The sequence below is a fragment of the Myotis lucifugus genome, unplaced genomic scaffold, assembly GCF_000147115.1.
Source record: "Myotis lucifugus unplaced genomic scaffold, Myoluc2.0 scaffold_22, whole genome shotgun sequence".
Taxonomy (NCBI): Eukaryota; Metazoa; Chordata; class Mammalia; order Chiroptera; family Vespertilionidae; genus Myotis; species Myotis lucifugus.
The window spans coordinates 9,215,929-9,232,182 of NW_005871070.1; the positions used below are offsets into that span (position 1 = coordinate 9,215,929).

General features: G+C 37.9%; 1 protein-coding gene across 1 annotated transcript in view; it reads left to right on the top strand.

Moving 5' to 3' along the window:
- The window catches only part of PRKD1 (protein kinase D1), a 292,961-nt gene that overhangs the window by 144,737 nt on the left and 131,970 nt on the right, over nt 1-16,254 (top strand). The window contains 1 exon segment of the mRNA XM_023751551.1: nt 9,414-9,552. Within this exon segment, the coding sequence (XP_023607319.1) occupies nt 9,414-9,552 (139 nt within the window).

Consider the following 16,254-nt stretch of genomic DNA (forward strand, 5'->3'; position numbering starts at 1 on the left):
ACCTTGAAGAATTCTGAAGCTGATAGACCCCCAGGTATTAGGCCTCCCTTTTCAAAGGAAGCATTGGATTGGATTTCAAAGGAAGTCATGTGATTGCAGGTGCTGGTATGAAAGACTTGCAGAGGGAGAAAGGCGAGGAGTGTGATTGCTAACCAGGTTTATCTGCACTGGGACAGCATGTCTTTGGCCCAGAAGATGCAAAGTAAAATGGAGAATGCATATGTTCCTGGCTCTGCAGTGAACAATTTTGCTGTTTTTCATGGCTTCGGAAATGTATAATGGATCTTCTCTCAACACTGTAAAACTATCATTTAGTCTTCATCATTCCAGAAACTGGAAATTTTCAAAGGCTTTAAAAAGTCCTTCCTAAGAATAGGTATTACAGGTTTATTTTGATGAATCACATCTTTTGGACTGAGTAATCAATGATTCTACCAAGAATTTATAATAAAATTTGCTACTAGGAAATAGCAAAGCCTTACCTTTGATAGTGGTTCTTAGTTATTGTGATAGAACAGCATTCATTCACTTTCTGCCCAGCTTGGTGGGGGTTGGGAGGTGGGGGAGGGGCATGGGTGGGTGGGTGCTGGGTAGACAGGGAGGGAGGAAAAAAAGAATAGTTTTTAACATTTTTTTTCAGGTTTCTATTTCCTAAGATTACATTTAGAAACTAGCCACAGAGTTATGTGGTCATAGTATGAAATTCTTTTCATGTGTCTCCTTTTGAGGATGTGAAATCATGAGATGAGAAAAAGCCCTGCACCCAAATTTAGATACATTTCAGAAATATACCTCCAAATAGATTGTTCAGTTTTACCCTTTTCATTTACACTTTGTAACTTGTATTTCTAAGTCAGTGGTTCTCAACCTTGGCTGCACATTAGAATCACCTGGGAATCTTTTTAAAATCCTGATTTCTGGGCCTCATTTTCCAGAAATTCTGTTTCTTTGTTATGGGCCCCAGAAATCAGGATTTTAAAAAGATTCCCAGGTGATTCTAATGTGCAGCCAAGGTTGAGAACCACTGTTCTAAGTAAAATTTTAGTATTGGTGGGCTGGCTCACAATGTGTCCTTGTCTCTTACTCCTGGAACAACACTTGGGGAGTATTTTGGCCAAGCTGGGAAGTGCCAGCACTTGGTAATTTGGTTGCTCATTGAAGGTGGCCAGACATCACCTGTAGAAGGAGAGGTCTTGGGGAATGACTCAGAATCACCTTCAATGAGAAGAGTGCCGTATCCAGCTGCCAGGCGCGTCCTGTCATTGAGCAGAATAACTTAATGTCAGGACTCTGATCCTGATGGCCTTTTAGCACATGCAAACTGGAAGTGTTCTTTTATTTCCTAATCAGGCCATGTCTCTCTCTCCCCCTCTCTCTTTTTACTTAACTGAGTCATGGACTAATTTGTTTCTGGTATTGCTTGCTCCTTGCCCTGTGATTGGCCTCAACTATGGAAAAGCACACGTTGGCCAGGTCATATTTCAGCTACTCATTAAAACGTGTATTTATTCTACTCTGGAGTACATTGTCTGACCAGCCACAAATTTATAGTGAAATGTAACAGTAAATTGTGCTCTGTGGTCAAAAAATGCCAAATGATACACACAGCAGCATAGAGGTTTCCAGCCTAGGGTAGAATTAAAGAGCTTAGGACCAGTGCCGGGATTGTTGGCCATATTTTCACAGTGGCCAGTTTTGTTCGAGTCGAACTTAGAGCTTGAAATCACTTATTTCAGATGTTTGCACTCCCAACCACAAAGCCCTGAGAAACACAGGACTGATCTTGTAATAAGCTCCAGCTGAGTTTACAAGCCTCTGAGCCTTTCTGAAAGCCTGTTTAGTTTAATGAGGGTTTTCAGATTTCAAAGCTCACACACCTTCACATAGAAACAGATGATTATGACCAAATTAGGGAATGTTGTTCCATGAATGTTTTCCCCCAATGTGTTCCCTTCTCAGTTGTCAGGCATTGTTCCATTACACTTTTCACCTTCCAGACATCTTTTCTTAAGTATAATTTTGAAAGTCTTATTGTATATAGTTTCTATGCAAGCAGATTAGGTTACCTAAAAGCAAAGATTTTATTCTCTTAATAGTAAAAGATAAAGACGCATATATGTTTTTATGTCCAATAAAAAATGTACAGTCTGAAAAAAAATTGAACCCTCAGCTTCTGCTGCAATGACAACTGTCCCGAGGGTCAAGGGTTCATTCACCCCCGTGCCTTGTTTCACAGGGCTCTCCAAATCCTTCTGAATGGCTTGTTACTGAAGAGAGAAAAACCATGTCTGAGACCCAATAAGAAGGAAAGTGGGAGAGAGGGTATTCTCACCTCAGGGCAGATAACCTTCATGAACATGTATAACACTATCTTCATTTTAAAAATTTAATCATTTAAAATAATACCTATAATATGTGTGGTCTATGTTGGTATTAGTCTACCCATTCTTATTTTTAAAAACGTTTTCTGCATCCCCCTTGGGCATATAATAATTAGGATGTGAGGCATTCAGACCTTACTTGAACACCGAATCATGTATTATATTATACTCATGGTTATACAGAGAGGCACAGCACAGAGTGTGATGTTTAAGTGTCAGCAATACTGGACAATAGGTAAATGGAATACAGAGATGTCCTTGAGGAAAGCAAGGGGCGCATGGATAAGGCCAGGCTGCACTGCCGCTGTGATGAGATGCCAGGATCTCTGTCCCCTAAGAATCCTCTTCCGTTTTCCCACCTGACCCTTGCACCACACAAGTACAGACAGGCATTAGTTAGGAGACACTGAAAAGTTTAGCTCTTCTTCAGGGAAACAGTTGCCTTTTCATATCTCTTCATCTCCAGCTATTGTTTTCGTACTCCAGCCCAAGCACTAAATCCCATCAATTTCTTCTCTGTTGAGTCAGAATAAGCTACCCGGGGTTTTAGAAAGGATATGGTGATAGTGTCTGTGCATTAATGTATTATAGTTTGAAGAACTTTTGTATTCTAATCAGGGACTATCCTTTTAACAGTGAAAGTTTAACCCAGTGTAGGTCAAACTGCAGTTTGAGAAGTATATGATAATTATTAAATTTTGTATCTTTATATTATTACTAACCTGAAAAATGTACTCTTACCAATTACAGACACTTCATTTTTAACTTACTTTTCTTGCAAATGCAATTTACACTGAATTAAATGTACCTAAAGGTTGGTAGAAAAGATTAGTATTCTATGTTTAAAATGCACAGGAGACTTTTTCTTTTGCTCACAAGTTGTATCTGGTATGGATATGCTTTCCTGGTCCAAAAAAAATAGAAAACAACACAAAATGTATACAATGTCTGTTTTATACACTGGCCAACAGGCAGCACGGGACTGTGATCCCCAAGAGAAGGGTAGCAAGCCAGTTGACTGCTGCAATCATCTGAGCTTCCTGCCTGGAAGCAGCTCCAGAGTGTGGTGAAGGGAGACAGAACCCCAGCAGAGCCTGCTTGGCTGTGGAGGAGACGGATGAGAGGGCTCAAGGAGACCTCGTCAGCAAAAGACCTACGACTTTTAGGGAGGAAATACTGGAAAGGTGGGAACTATACAAAGAACAAACCCCAGACACCTGATTAGGGGTACACTTGAGTATTGGATTGAATACAGATCTCCGTGTGTAAGGTGGAAATCTGTCAGGCGGAAGAAAGCAACTGTTGGGAAGCTGTGAAGTTAATACTTCCCAGAGCTCAAACGGGGCTGAGAGACAGTTGAATTTCTACCAGGAGAACAGGCAAGATTTCACTGAGCACTTAAGGCATTCCATAGAGATGCTCAAAGAGTCATGCATTAGTAGTAGGGCTGAACTGTCCTAGAGCAAGTGCCACTCTGGAGCTGCCCTAATAACACTTAAAAACAAGCCTTAAAAGATAATACTGATCTGCAAATACCTTAATGTTTAGTCAAAACAAAAATCAACATTCTTTAAAGGAAAACAACAATGCTCACATTAATGCATCATATCTGGCAGCTAATTTAAAAGGTATACATATGGAAAAGCAGGAAGATGTGACCCATATCAGGATTAAAAGAGTGTATGGAGTCCTGTCCAGGTGACTTGGTTGGTCGGAGCATCACTCCTTATGCCAAAATGTTGTGGGTTCGATCCTTGGTTGGGGCACGTATAGAAGGCAATTGATTGATGTTTCTCTCACATCCATGTTTCTCTCTCCCTCCCTTCCTCTCTCTAAACATATCCTCGGGTGAGAACTAAAAAAGGAGTGAATGAAAACAGACCAGAAATTATAGAAGTGATGGAAATGCATCACTTAGATGAAAATGCAAGGTGAAAGACTGTACACTGAAAACTATAAAACACTTCTGAAAGAAATAAAGTTAAATGCAAATAAATGGAAAGGCATCCCATGCTCATGTATTGGAAGAATTAATATTGTTAAAAATGGCCATACTACCCAAAGAGATCTACAGATTCAGTGCAACCTCTATCAAAAGCCCAATGGCATGTTTTTACAGAAAAAGAAAAAAACAATTCTAAAATTCATATAGAAATGCAAAAGACCCTAAAGAGCTCAAATAATTCTGAGCAAGAAGAGTAAAACTGGAGGCATAATACTTTCTGGTTTCAAAATGTATTATGGTAATTAACACAGTTATGGCACTAACATAGAAACAGGTAGGTTAATAGCCAGACTGATCAAGCAGGAAGGAGAAAAGACACAAATTACAAATAGAAGAAACTAATAAAGAGACGTTACTCCAGACCCTATAGACATTAAAAGGGTGATTAGGGAATAAAATGAAAAAAAAAACTTTATGCCCATAAATTTGACAACTTGGATGAAATAAATAGATTCCTTGAAAGATACAAATTTCAGAACTCCCTTAAGAGTAAATTGAGATCAACCAAAGGACTTGTATGCGTGCATAAAAGCCTAACCAATGGGCATGGACACCAGGGGGGTGAGGGCATGAGTGGGGGGGGGCAATGGGGAGATAAGGACACATATGTCATAACTTAATAAAGAAAAAATTAATTAAAAAATCATAAAGATTATAAAAAATAAAAAAAGAGTAAATTGAAATCTAACACGTGTTATATCTATTAAGGAAACTGAATATGGAGTTTTAAACCTTCCAAAAAAGAAAAATCCAGGTTCAAATGGCTTTTCTGGAGAATGTTACTAAACATTTAGGGAAGAACTTATACCAATTCTCTATAAAACATTCAGAATTTTTGCCAAAAAAAGTACCTCAATCCATATTTTTACTTCATTCGAAACTCACCTTAAAATGGACCATAGACCCAAATCCAGAACCTAAAAAAATAAAATTTATAGCCTAAACCATAGAAGAAAATTTACCTTTAGTTTATACAAATGTTTATTAGATATTATACCAAAAACATGATTCATAAAGAACTGTTTGTTAAATTGGGCTTCATAAAAGAAGAACTTCAGAAAACAATGATAAGAGAACAAAAAAGCAAGCCACAGACTGGAAGAAAATATCTATGAAATACATACAACACATACAACTTTTATCTAGAATATATAAAGATCTACTAAAACTAAACGATAAGAAAATGACACATTTTTTTAAATAAAAAAATCGATCAGACGTGTGTGTGTGTGTGTGTGTGTGTGTGTGTGTGTGTGAAATAAGCACATGAAGCCCTAGCCGGGTGGTTCAGTTGGTTAGGGTGTCCACCCGATATGCCAAGGTTGGGGTTCAATCTCCAGTCAGGGTACTTTTCTCTCCCTTCTTCTCTCTCTCAATCAATAAAAAATTTAAAAAACAAACAAAAAATAAGTGCATGGATAGTTGCTCAACATCGATAGTCATTGGGGAAAGGCAAATCAAAACTATGAGACAGCATCATACACTTATTAGAATGTCTAAAATAAAAATGTGGCATTACAGCCCGAACCGGTTTGGCTCAGTGGATAGAGCGTCAGCCTGCGGACTGAAGGGTCCCGGGTTCGATTCCGGTCAAGGGCATGTACCTTGGTTGCGGGCACATCCCCAGTGGGGGGGCCTGCAGGAGGCAGCTGATCAATGTTTCTCTCTCATCGATGTTTCTAACTCTTTATCCCTCTCACCTTCCTCTCTGTAAAAAAAAAAAATCAATAAAATATATTTAAAAAATGTGGCATTACAAAGTGCTATCAAGAATGCAGAGCAGCTGGAAGTTTCACACATTCTGGTGGTAATGCAAAATGGTACTTTGAAAAAAGTTTGGCAGTTTCTTATAAAGGTAACTAGTTACTTCTATAGAGCCAGAGAAGTAAAAGCTTACAGTCACACAAAAAACTCCAAGTGAACATTTTTAAAAGCTTTATTTGTAATAGTAAAAAACGAATTGACAACTCAAATGCTCCTTAACTGAGAACGGGATATATACACTATGGTACATCCATACAACACAATGGACCACTCCTCAGCAATGAAAAGCAAAAGGACGAATAAGTCTCAAATGCATTATATTAAGAAAAGGCCAGATTCAAAATATGAGTTGTATAATACCATTTGTCTGACATTCTTCAAAAGACCAAATCATAGGGACAGAAAATAGTTCAGGGACTGAGGCTCAGGGGGAGTTGACTGCATAAGAGCATGGAGAAAATTTTGCATGATGGAACTGTTCTATATTTTGGCTGTGTTGTATATACCATATATATGGCATGTGGTTTATGGTGTACATTTTTCAAAACTCGCAGAACTATACATAAAAAATGTGGATTTTATTGTATGTTAATTATACCTTAATCATTTACTACGGTACAAAAGGTAAATTTAGCAAATGTATCTCAGACCTGTACACTGAAAACTATAAAACAATTTGAGAAAAAATTAAAATAATATGTAGCGTAACTAACATACCTTGTTCATATCAAAGTAGAAGTCTCCACACTGTTAAAATATAAGTCTCCCCACACTGATCTATGAATGTTTCAATGCAATATCACTAGAAATCACAGCAAATATTTTTGGTAGAAATTGGCTAAGTGATTCCAAAACGTATGTGGAAATTCAGAAGGCCTATAATCTCCAAAGCAATCTTGAATAGGAAAAAGATGGAGGGCTTTCACTACCTGAATTCAAGGCTTAGTATTAAGCTCCAACAATAAGTATAATGAGGTGTTGGCATAGGGATAAACTTATAGAGTAAACATAAACTTATCATGTGGCTCAGAAATTCTGTTCCTAGATATTTATATGAAATGAAAAAAATATGCTCACTGAAAAACTTACAGAAAAATGTTCATAGCGTTTTTATTTGCAATACTCACAAACTGGATAAAAATAAAATGTTCATCTGTGGGTTAGTAGATAAACAATTATCCTAGATCCATGTAATGAAATACTAATAGCTAATAAAAAGAGATGAAGCTCAAATGCAGTATGTGTAAATGAGTCTCAAAAACATTATAATGAGCAAAAAACCCAGCCAGAAAAGAGTACATAATAATACTGTATGGTTCCATTTGTATGAAATGCTATAGCAGGTCAACTGATCTGTGGTGACAGAAAGTAGATCTGTGCCTAGAATCAAAATTGTGGGTGGCATCGACTACAAGTGGGTTCAATAAAATTTGGGGGGTTTGATAAAAATGTTTCATGTCTTGTGATTTTGTTTATATGGGTATTGATGTTTGTCATAATTTAGATTTATAATTTTAGAACCATTTTATATTATGTAAATGATACTTCAATTAAGTTTATTTTTTGTTGGGAAAAATTGTATTTTAGAGTTCCCTTTCTTTCCTTATATTCTAATAAAATTATTGGAGAAGTTACCAAAAAGGAGGGAACTATTTTTTTAATTACTAGAGGGGAACAAGTTACATCATTTCAGCTCTCTGTTTATTTTGAGGCAGCCAACTTTACTAAGTGATATGAAGAAGTAGTTTTAAGCCTAGTCACTAACAGACTCTTAAGAGCAAGAGTTATGTTCTGAATGCACTTAATTTTAATTCATACAAAATGTCTCACTGGAATGTAACCCTTAATTTTATTAATAAGAAAGAAAAAGAAATCACAATACATAGTATTTATCCTCAAAAGATATCATATTCTAGACATTTCTCCTCGATAGTAGCCCCTTAAAATCCACCTTTATTGACATAAGTGTCAGAACCATCACCAGTTTTAGGAACAAGAAAGACAATTTTATCTCCTTATGATCTTTTCCTACTACATTACACATATTAATTTATAAAAACTAATCTTTAATACTTGTGTGAAAAAGGCATATATAAGAAAAGAGACCTTTTTACATATCAGGTTAGCCTAGATTGATCGATGGTTTGTTTTAACAAAAATATCCAATGTTGGAGCAGATGGACCTTCAAGAAAAGGTCATAAGATTGTGGATTGACCGTTTAGTAATGAGTTCGAAATTTGCTTTAAGATCTTTAAGGATGACCATTTGCAACAGTATGAATGGACCTGGAGAGCATTATGCTAAGCAAAGTAAGTCAGTTGGAGAAAGATAAATATCACATGATCTCACTCATTTGTGAATATAATGAACAACATAAACTGATGAACAAAAACAAATCTACTTTTAAAACAGAATTAATCAATTTTAGCTATGGTTTGAATTTAGGGCTTTTTCCTGCCTTGGAAGGAGAAGAGGGAATAATATTGATGGTTAGTATTATAATAGTACTTGTCATTATTATAATTGTTCTAGGCTCGTCCATGATAAAGTATTCTTCATTTAGCTTTCATTATATGTGTGCAACCAGGAGACAGTTCTTGAGTGATAAACTCTTAGATTTATCTCTGTAAGGGGAGTATAAAGGAGGTATTCTATTTAAAACATACTGACTTTTAGCTGCTGTACTTTTCTGTTTAACCTACATTGCATGGAAACGAAATGAATGTAAGGGCAGCTACAGGGACAGTTGGGTTGTCCCTTCTGGTGCTCTCCTGAGTCAGAGCATCTAGATAACACTACTGCCCACACAGAGCACAAGCGATGTATTGAGTCATCTCTTGGGAACATGCCAGAATGGACTGACCTTTCTTCTGCAAACAAATGCAATAGTATGTTTAACGGGATTGTAATAAACGGACTCATTTTTATGCTATTGGAATGCTATAGGCCATATAACAATGTACACTTCTTTCCACCCATTATCTTTCTTCACCAACTTACAGCCAAAAATTGATTTGAATCTCATATTCTCCTGTTTTTCGCTAATTAGATCCTTTGGTCATTATTACTTTAATGATATGTTATTTCTTTCCTCGTGACTTGGAGTCATGTCAATATCATTTTGTCATTTATTTTTAATTTCTATATATTTTGAACTTTTCTAATTAGTTTGCATATGTGTCCTGACACTTATTTATTTCATTATTGTTTTAAATCTAGGAGGATTTTGACATGTAACCTGTTTTGATATTTGTATTTGCAGTTCCCCGAGTGTGGTTTCTATGGAATGTATGATAAGATCCTGCTGTTTCGCCATGACCCTACCTCTGAAAACATCCTGCAGCTGGTGAAAACGGCTAGTGATATCCAGGAAGGCGATCTTATTGAAGTGGTCTTGTCAGGTAGTATACTTTTTTCTCTCTCCACATATTAATAATTAGTATGTGAAGAATTCTTGCACATAGTTTTGAAGGCATCATAGAAAACATACATCAAACTCGGTTCCAAAAGGAGATTTTAGGGCTCTGTTGACATGTACTTTCAAAATTATTTTGATAAAAACAAGAAGTTTCCTTTGAATTGGCTGTTTCCACACCCAGTACTATCTCAATCACTTCTCCCAGCTTCACGCTCTCCCCCAGCCCTCAAGGATACACTCCCATACCTTCATTCATTATCTTGAATCATGTGGACAGCAGCAAAAGCAAACAAAAAACTTTCCAACAGCTAAGCTAAGCATGTCAGGCCCCAAGTGTTACTGAGTGTCTGGAAGCCAAAGAATCACAGCAGGGCTAGGAAACTGTTGCTTTAGTTGAGTCAAACATCCAGTAGTGCTGAGCCAAGACCAAGTTGAAAACCAGAGCTCAGCATTTACAGTATCAGGCTATGCCCTGTGACACTAGCTAACTCACTCCCTGAGAAATGGCTGCATTACCCGCTGCCCAAATGTATATTTCTTATTTAGGATTTAGAAGTTAGGACTGTGCCTATCAATACAGGGAAAAAAAAGGATGATTTAAATTTTTTTTAAAGTGCCAGAGAACAGCTGTAGCTGGATCCTTGCAACATTCAGTGCAATATTCTGAAGAGGTTCAGATTTTTATTGTTTATTTTTGTTAAGTTTGAGTCATTGAGAAACTCGGATTGCATTACTCCTTTTTCCCCTCCAGCCTTCTTTGCTTGCTATCTCTTTGATGGAAGGAAATCCATTAGCTTTAATTATTCTGGACTCCATTTCCTGAAGTTCCTCAATTTGTTCTGAGCCCAGTACTTGGGTGCACTGATAAAATTCTGTTGGTCTTTGCTTTAAGTCTAATTCTCTTTGCCTTTATCAATCATTTATCCTTGTGCGAGGTCCTGGAATTGCCATATTTTCATGGTGTAGGTAGATGCTATAAAACAAATCATTTTGCTATATAAAAGTGGTAACTTTACTCTTGTTTATAGGGTTGCCAGTTGCTAAATAAACAAACAAAAAATAAAAGCAAAACCTTTCCTAGTTTTTTGTTAAATATTTTTGGAAAAATCACTTGCTTTGACTAGATTCTCTCTTTGGCTCTTTTCACATTGACTTACTGCACGCTGCCCTCACAAAATTAGTGTCTGGACATGCCATTTTTTAAGGTTCCTGTTTCTGAACACTAGGGGCCGCCTGAAATAAATTATTCAGGGGAACCAGGCACTGGGTCTGTTCTCACCACAATTTACATTCAACTCATAGCCAGACTGCTTTGCAGGAAATGTAATGTGTTTTATGAGTCTTTTTCCTTGTGGCAGATATTAAATTTTGAAAGTTACATTTCTAAATGTAGTTTATTTTTCTTTCCATTTTACTTTTGTTATCAAGTGCTTCAGAGTCTAGTCCCAGACGCATAGGATGCAAGCTGTGTGTGTGTGTGTGTGTGTGTGTGTGTGTGTGTGTGTGGTGTGTGTGTGTGCTGGAGATACTGCCTGCCTGCAGCTCTTCCCCACACCGAGTTCCTGCCACAGCCCTCCCAGTGCCCCGCTGCGCAGGATCCCTATTCTGCCTTCCCTCTCCCATCCTTGCAACCCAGGACTTCACTGTGCTCAAGCTCAGCTTCTTTTCCCATCCACCCTTGATGTTTCATGCCTCCCGTCTCCCTGGCTGCAATTGCTGGGAGGGCACCTAAGGGCAGCCCTTTTTCTCACCTGCTTCCCCAGCTGCAGGAGGAGGAAGGCCTCTCCTATTCGTATTGGTGTCATTGGTATTTAAAAGGAGCCATTCTGTAACAGACCAGTTTCAATTCTGAGCCTAGAGCAGGGGTGGGCAAACTTTTTGACTCGAGGGCCACAATGGGTTCTTAAACTGGACCGGAGGGCCGGAACAAAAGCATGGATGGAGTGTTTGTGTGAACTAATATAAATTCAAAGTAAACATCATTACATAAAAGGGTACGGTCTTTTTTTTTTTTTTAGTTTTATTCATTTCAAACGGGCGGATCCGGCCCTCGGGCCGTAGTTTGCCCACGGCTGACCTAGAGCCTTTGAGCCCTTTTCTCACGCCCCACAGCCCCACTGCCCCCAAGTCATCTAACTCTTAAATTATTGCAGTGTGTATATTTCATTGTACAGCTACTCAATTATATTTAGATCTCTAGCATTTAACTGTAAACTTCGTTCTAGCTCCTCTCCCACTCTACTGCTTAGTGTTGTAATTTTCTCAACAAATGTTAAAAATAGTTTTTCCTTAACATCTCCAAACCTTCCATATTACAACCCTGTTTTTCTGTCGCCTCTTACCTTCCTTCTCATACTCTTTTTAGGCCCCGAGTCCCTTGTTGATCAGATGCCTGCTATTTCTCCCCTGACTTTGCCTCACTTGCAGCCCAGCTCCCCGGAAGGGGGTGCTCCATCCCTTCCATGGGGGAGGCCGTTGTCCTCCACTCTTAGGTGAGGAGTTGAAGGAAACAGTCCATCCTTGTCCCCTAGTTCCATTTCTGCTTATTTTCTGGACCATCCTCCTCCAGTTCCAGTGATACCTGTTTCACCAGTTATGTTTTCCTTAGAACATTGCATTGGAATGATTTACCTCCTTGAAGCCTCATTCTTTTAGTCATGGCACTCACTTCAGCATCAGACTCCTGATCCTTCTTTTCATTTTCTGCACCCAGTCATCTTTGGCATTGTTAACATGGAATTTATAACTTCAGATTCCTTGTTATCACTGCTGTTGTCGGTAGCCTGCAGCATAGTCCCATACCTGACCTCACCTATAAAGCATGGCTCCTGCACTGAGGTCACCATCGGGCCGCATTCCTCCTCCATGTCACCCATTGTGACCAAATGCACATTCCTGTTCCCTGTCTTTTTCACTGTAGTTGTCAACCAATAACTCCCTCCCATTTCTGGGCTGCATTTGTCCCTTTCTCTCTCCCCAGAGCACACAGCCTACTATATGCACGACTTGCATCACTTCGATGCAGTCTCAACTATCTTGTATTCTCTTGTAGCCTCCAAGGGCCTGATGGGCCTGTTGGTAATCTAAATACTTCACCGAACAATTTTGCCAATCCTGTTCTGAGTCACACGTGCCTGGTAGACATGCAGTTCCCTGCCTGTTTGGCTCAGTGCAGATTCGCTTTCCACCTGACCTTACCACTGTTCAGCTTCTTCTCCCCTCACCCTCTGGTTGCAATAGGCATATAAAAATATATGTTCTCAATTAACATGTAGGAGTTGGTCAGTAGAGTATCATATTAGAAGTTACCAAAATTTTGTAAAAATACCGATTTTTATAAAAATATTATTTCTAGATATATCCTCAAAGTTAACTGAAGTTTAAGTCTCCCAGTAATGCATTCACTCAGCAACGACAAGAAATTAGTGCCCGTGGTGTGGGCAGGATTGTATTGCATTATAATTTGAGGCAAGACAAATGATAACTACTAAGACACTTCAGGCCATGGGTATGGGGGAGCTCAGATCACATCCTCATTTCTGACCCAGCCCCTGAAGAGGACGGAGTGCTGTGATTGGTCAGAGAAATATGCCATTCCCTGGAGGTGTGGTTAAAGATCAGTTTTATTCAAACTGCAGTGGGTAAGGAGGGTAGTGTGTGTGCGTGTGTGGGGGAGGGCATACTGGGTGTCCCTCTATTGCCTTTCGACCAGTTCCCAAACACAAGCATACTATAGAAATTTCCCTCTTGAACACTATGATTTCACTGTTAAAATTCATTTATCCAAATTTTGTTTTTCTTCATAAAAAATTAAATTTCACTATGTAGTTACATAAACATAATTACATAAATATAATCTGGTTCTTCTTATATTTAGCCCAAATTCTACCAACAGGAATATTTTCCTGACATAGGAGAACAGTAAAAATGTGAGAAAATATGAAAATTGTTTATTTTGAGGAAGGTTAAATAATCTTGCCTTTTCAGACAATACCAGAGATTTTCTCTTGTTGATGTCATTTTCTGCTGAGATCTTTCATCATCTGTTAGTACTAACCAGGCTGCTCCCAGCAAATTTGCTGGGTTTTCCTCCCGTTTTCTTTTTGAAAAATGTGGCTGTAGACCCAGAAAGCCAGGAAAAGATTGCTTCTGGGTGGATGGGTTGGGTCATGGTGAAAAATGAAATAGCTTCATGGAAGTTCCCCACCATACACACTCCCGCCACTGTCAGATTGTCTGTTAAGCAGAGAATTAGTGTTGTTACTGTTGTTATGAAGTAGGAAAACACTGCAAATGGAAATTTCTCTTACTAAAGCCAATGTCAAGTTCAAATGTATTGTACTGAACTATAAAATAAAGTTCATGGAATTTATCTGAAGTCTTGTTCATGATCGGTCTCTCTCAAAGCTTAATAATTCAGCCATAGCAAAGCAAATTAATAACAGGACTGTGTTCACATGACCCAGATCTTTTAGTTTTTGTTATTTAGGTATTTGGGGCTTGAGCTCTAATAATTGTGTGTGTGTGTGTGTGTGTGTGTGTGTGTGTGTGTGTGTGTGTGTCTGATAGGTGATTAAATGAAAAAATAGACAAGGACTACAAGAATTTCTCAACTAAAATCATAATTTTAAAAGTCTTAGAGCTAAATGTTGAATCTTTTTACAATGGTAAAAATCCATCTTTTACTTGTGTTTTTTCATTAGTTTTTGCAGCAGATTATGCTGCATTATTTATAACTTTTGCAAAATGCCATTTCTATATGCGGTTATTTGTTTCCCACTATCTAGAGATGGAAACCACTTGAAAAAGTTAGTGCTATAGCCCAGGCAGAGGTGTGTGGCCTATTCTCAGGCAATGACAGCTGAAAATGAGGTAGGGAGATCAACAAATGTTTCAGAGGTAAAATTAAAGAGATATAATTACCGTGTAGTCATAGTTGATGGAGAATGAGAAAATGAAGAGTACTCTAAGGATAGATACAGCTATTTAAGAGAGATAACATTTTCTACCCCCATCTCAAGTTTTGTCCTTATCTTTTTTTGTTCAATGTGTTTGCCAAATGGTTTGGATATTGCCCTGAGGAGCTGAAGAACTGATTTCTTGGGCATGAAGTACCATTTATTTCCTTTGTAATTTTGCACAAGTTGCATAACCTCTGGGATTCAGGGTTTTTTGTTTATTTTTTAATAAAAAAAAGAGTTTATACTGGATGAAAGTGTCATACAGTACTCATAGTAGATAGATTCCAAATGTTCTGAGAGGGCATATCCATTTTCTCTACACATAGGCCTCTTCTCTCTCATGGAGGGGAATATTTGAGCCATGGAAAGCAGGAGTTAGGAAGAGAAAACTCTTTGTTTATGTAATATCACAAGCTTTTGGAGCAGTTTACATAAGTGATTTTGTTTCCTTAGCAATGACTCTGGGAGGTAGTGAAATCGGATATCTTAAAAGCTATGGAATATAAATTTAACTCCCCCACCTCCCACAGTGAGCAGAGGTGGCACCAGAGCTTGAATGGAAGTGTTCAGTGGCTGTTCACACCACTTCACTGTCAAGCTAGCCCTTTGAACTTGGACCAGTAAACAGGAATGCTTGAGGACCTGTTCAAAGAATTACTACTACAGTAAGATAATTTATATTTCAGGGAAACATCGATGGTATTTGTAACAACCAAACAAGTACTGAGCCACAAGTTTCATTGCCATGATTTCTATTACAGAACCATTTTTCCCATTTCTCATAAAAAAATAAATACTAAATAGTTCTACAAACTGTTATCATGTTAAGCAAATCCTGGAGGCTCTTGTCTGTGGAGTTACAATACAAAATCTGAAATAATAAAGTAACCTGCTTAAACAGGATCTCATCAGATAATTTCACAGCTCTGATCAAAATTGACACAGCGTCTTAGGGTCACTATATTTAAGAGATTTTTATGACCAGGTTTTCTATTACTAAGATTTGGTGTCTAAACCATAAGCCAGAATAAATATATGGTAAAAAAAAATTCTAACAGTATCCCCCTTCATTTATAGAAAGTATAAATTGTTGATTTATATGGCATTGTGCCAGATATATCCATTTCTCTCAGAAACAGTACATTGCTTAGCAGTGTTTGGTCCCCCTCTGAAACATAGGTGGGAGAGAAAAACCTTGAGAGTGATACATTACATCCCTGCATTATTATTTCTACCTGAGTACATTCTATAGATACAGCTTTGTTTGCTTGCTTTTAAGAAAGCAGAATTAATCATGGGGAGCACTTTCCCAGCCCTAATACTGCTTAGATAATTAAGGTTATAAAAGACCAGGCCTTTAGTACTCAATTTATAATTCTTTGTAGTTGTTCTTGGACATCTAAATATGCCGGGCTGAGTGGTGCCAATTCCTGTCCAACTTTCGTTGCAATTATCCGTGCGGGTGGTTCTGTAACAATGGAAAATTTAAATGCAAGATTACAGGTCATTAAGTATGGTTTATGTTAGTGTGTCTTCATCTCCTTTTTGTTATTGTTAATATTAATTCTGTTTCTGACCTTATCTTTTAAGTAAACTGGTTCTAGTTTCTTTGTGCCACACTAAACCAGTTTCATAGATAAGTGGATGTAAGAGCAGGCAGGTTGGAATGTTTCCATAGAGTTCTCATCCCCCCCTAATTGTGATTTCAGTGGAGATCTAGGGGC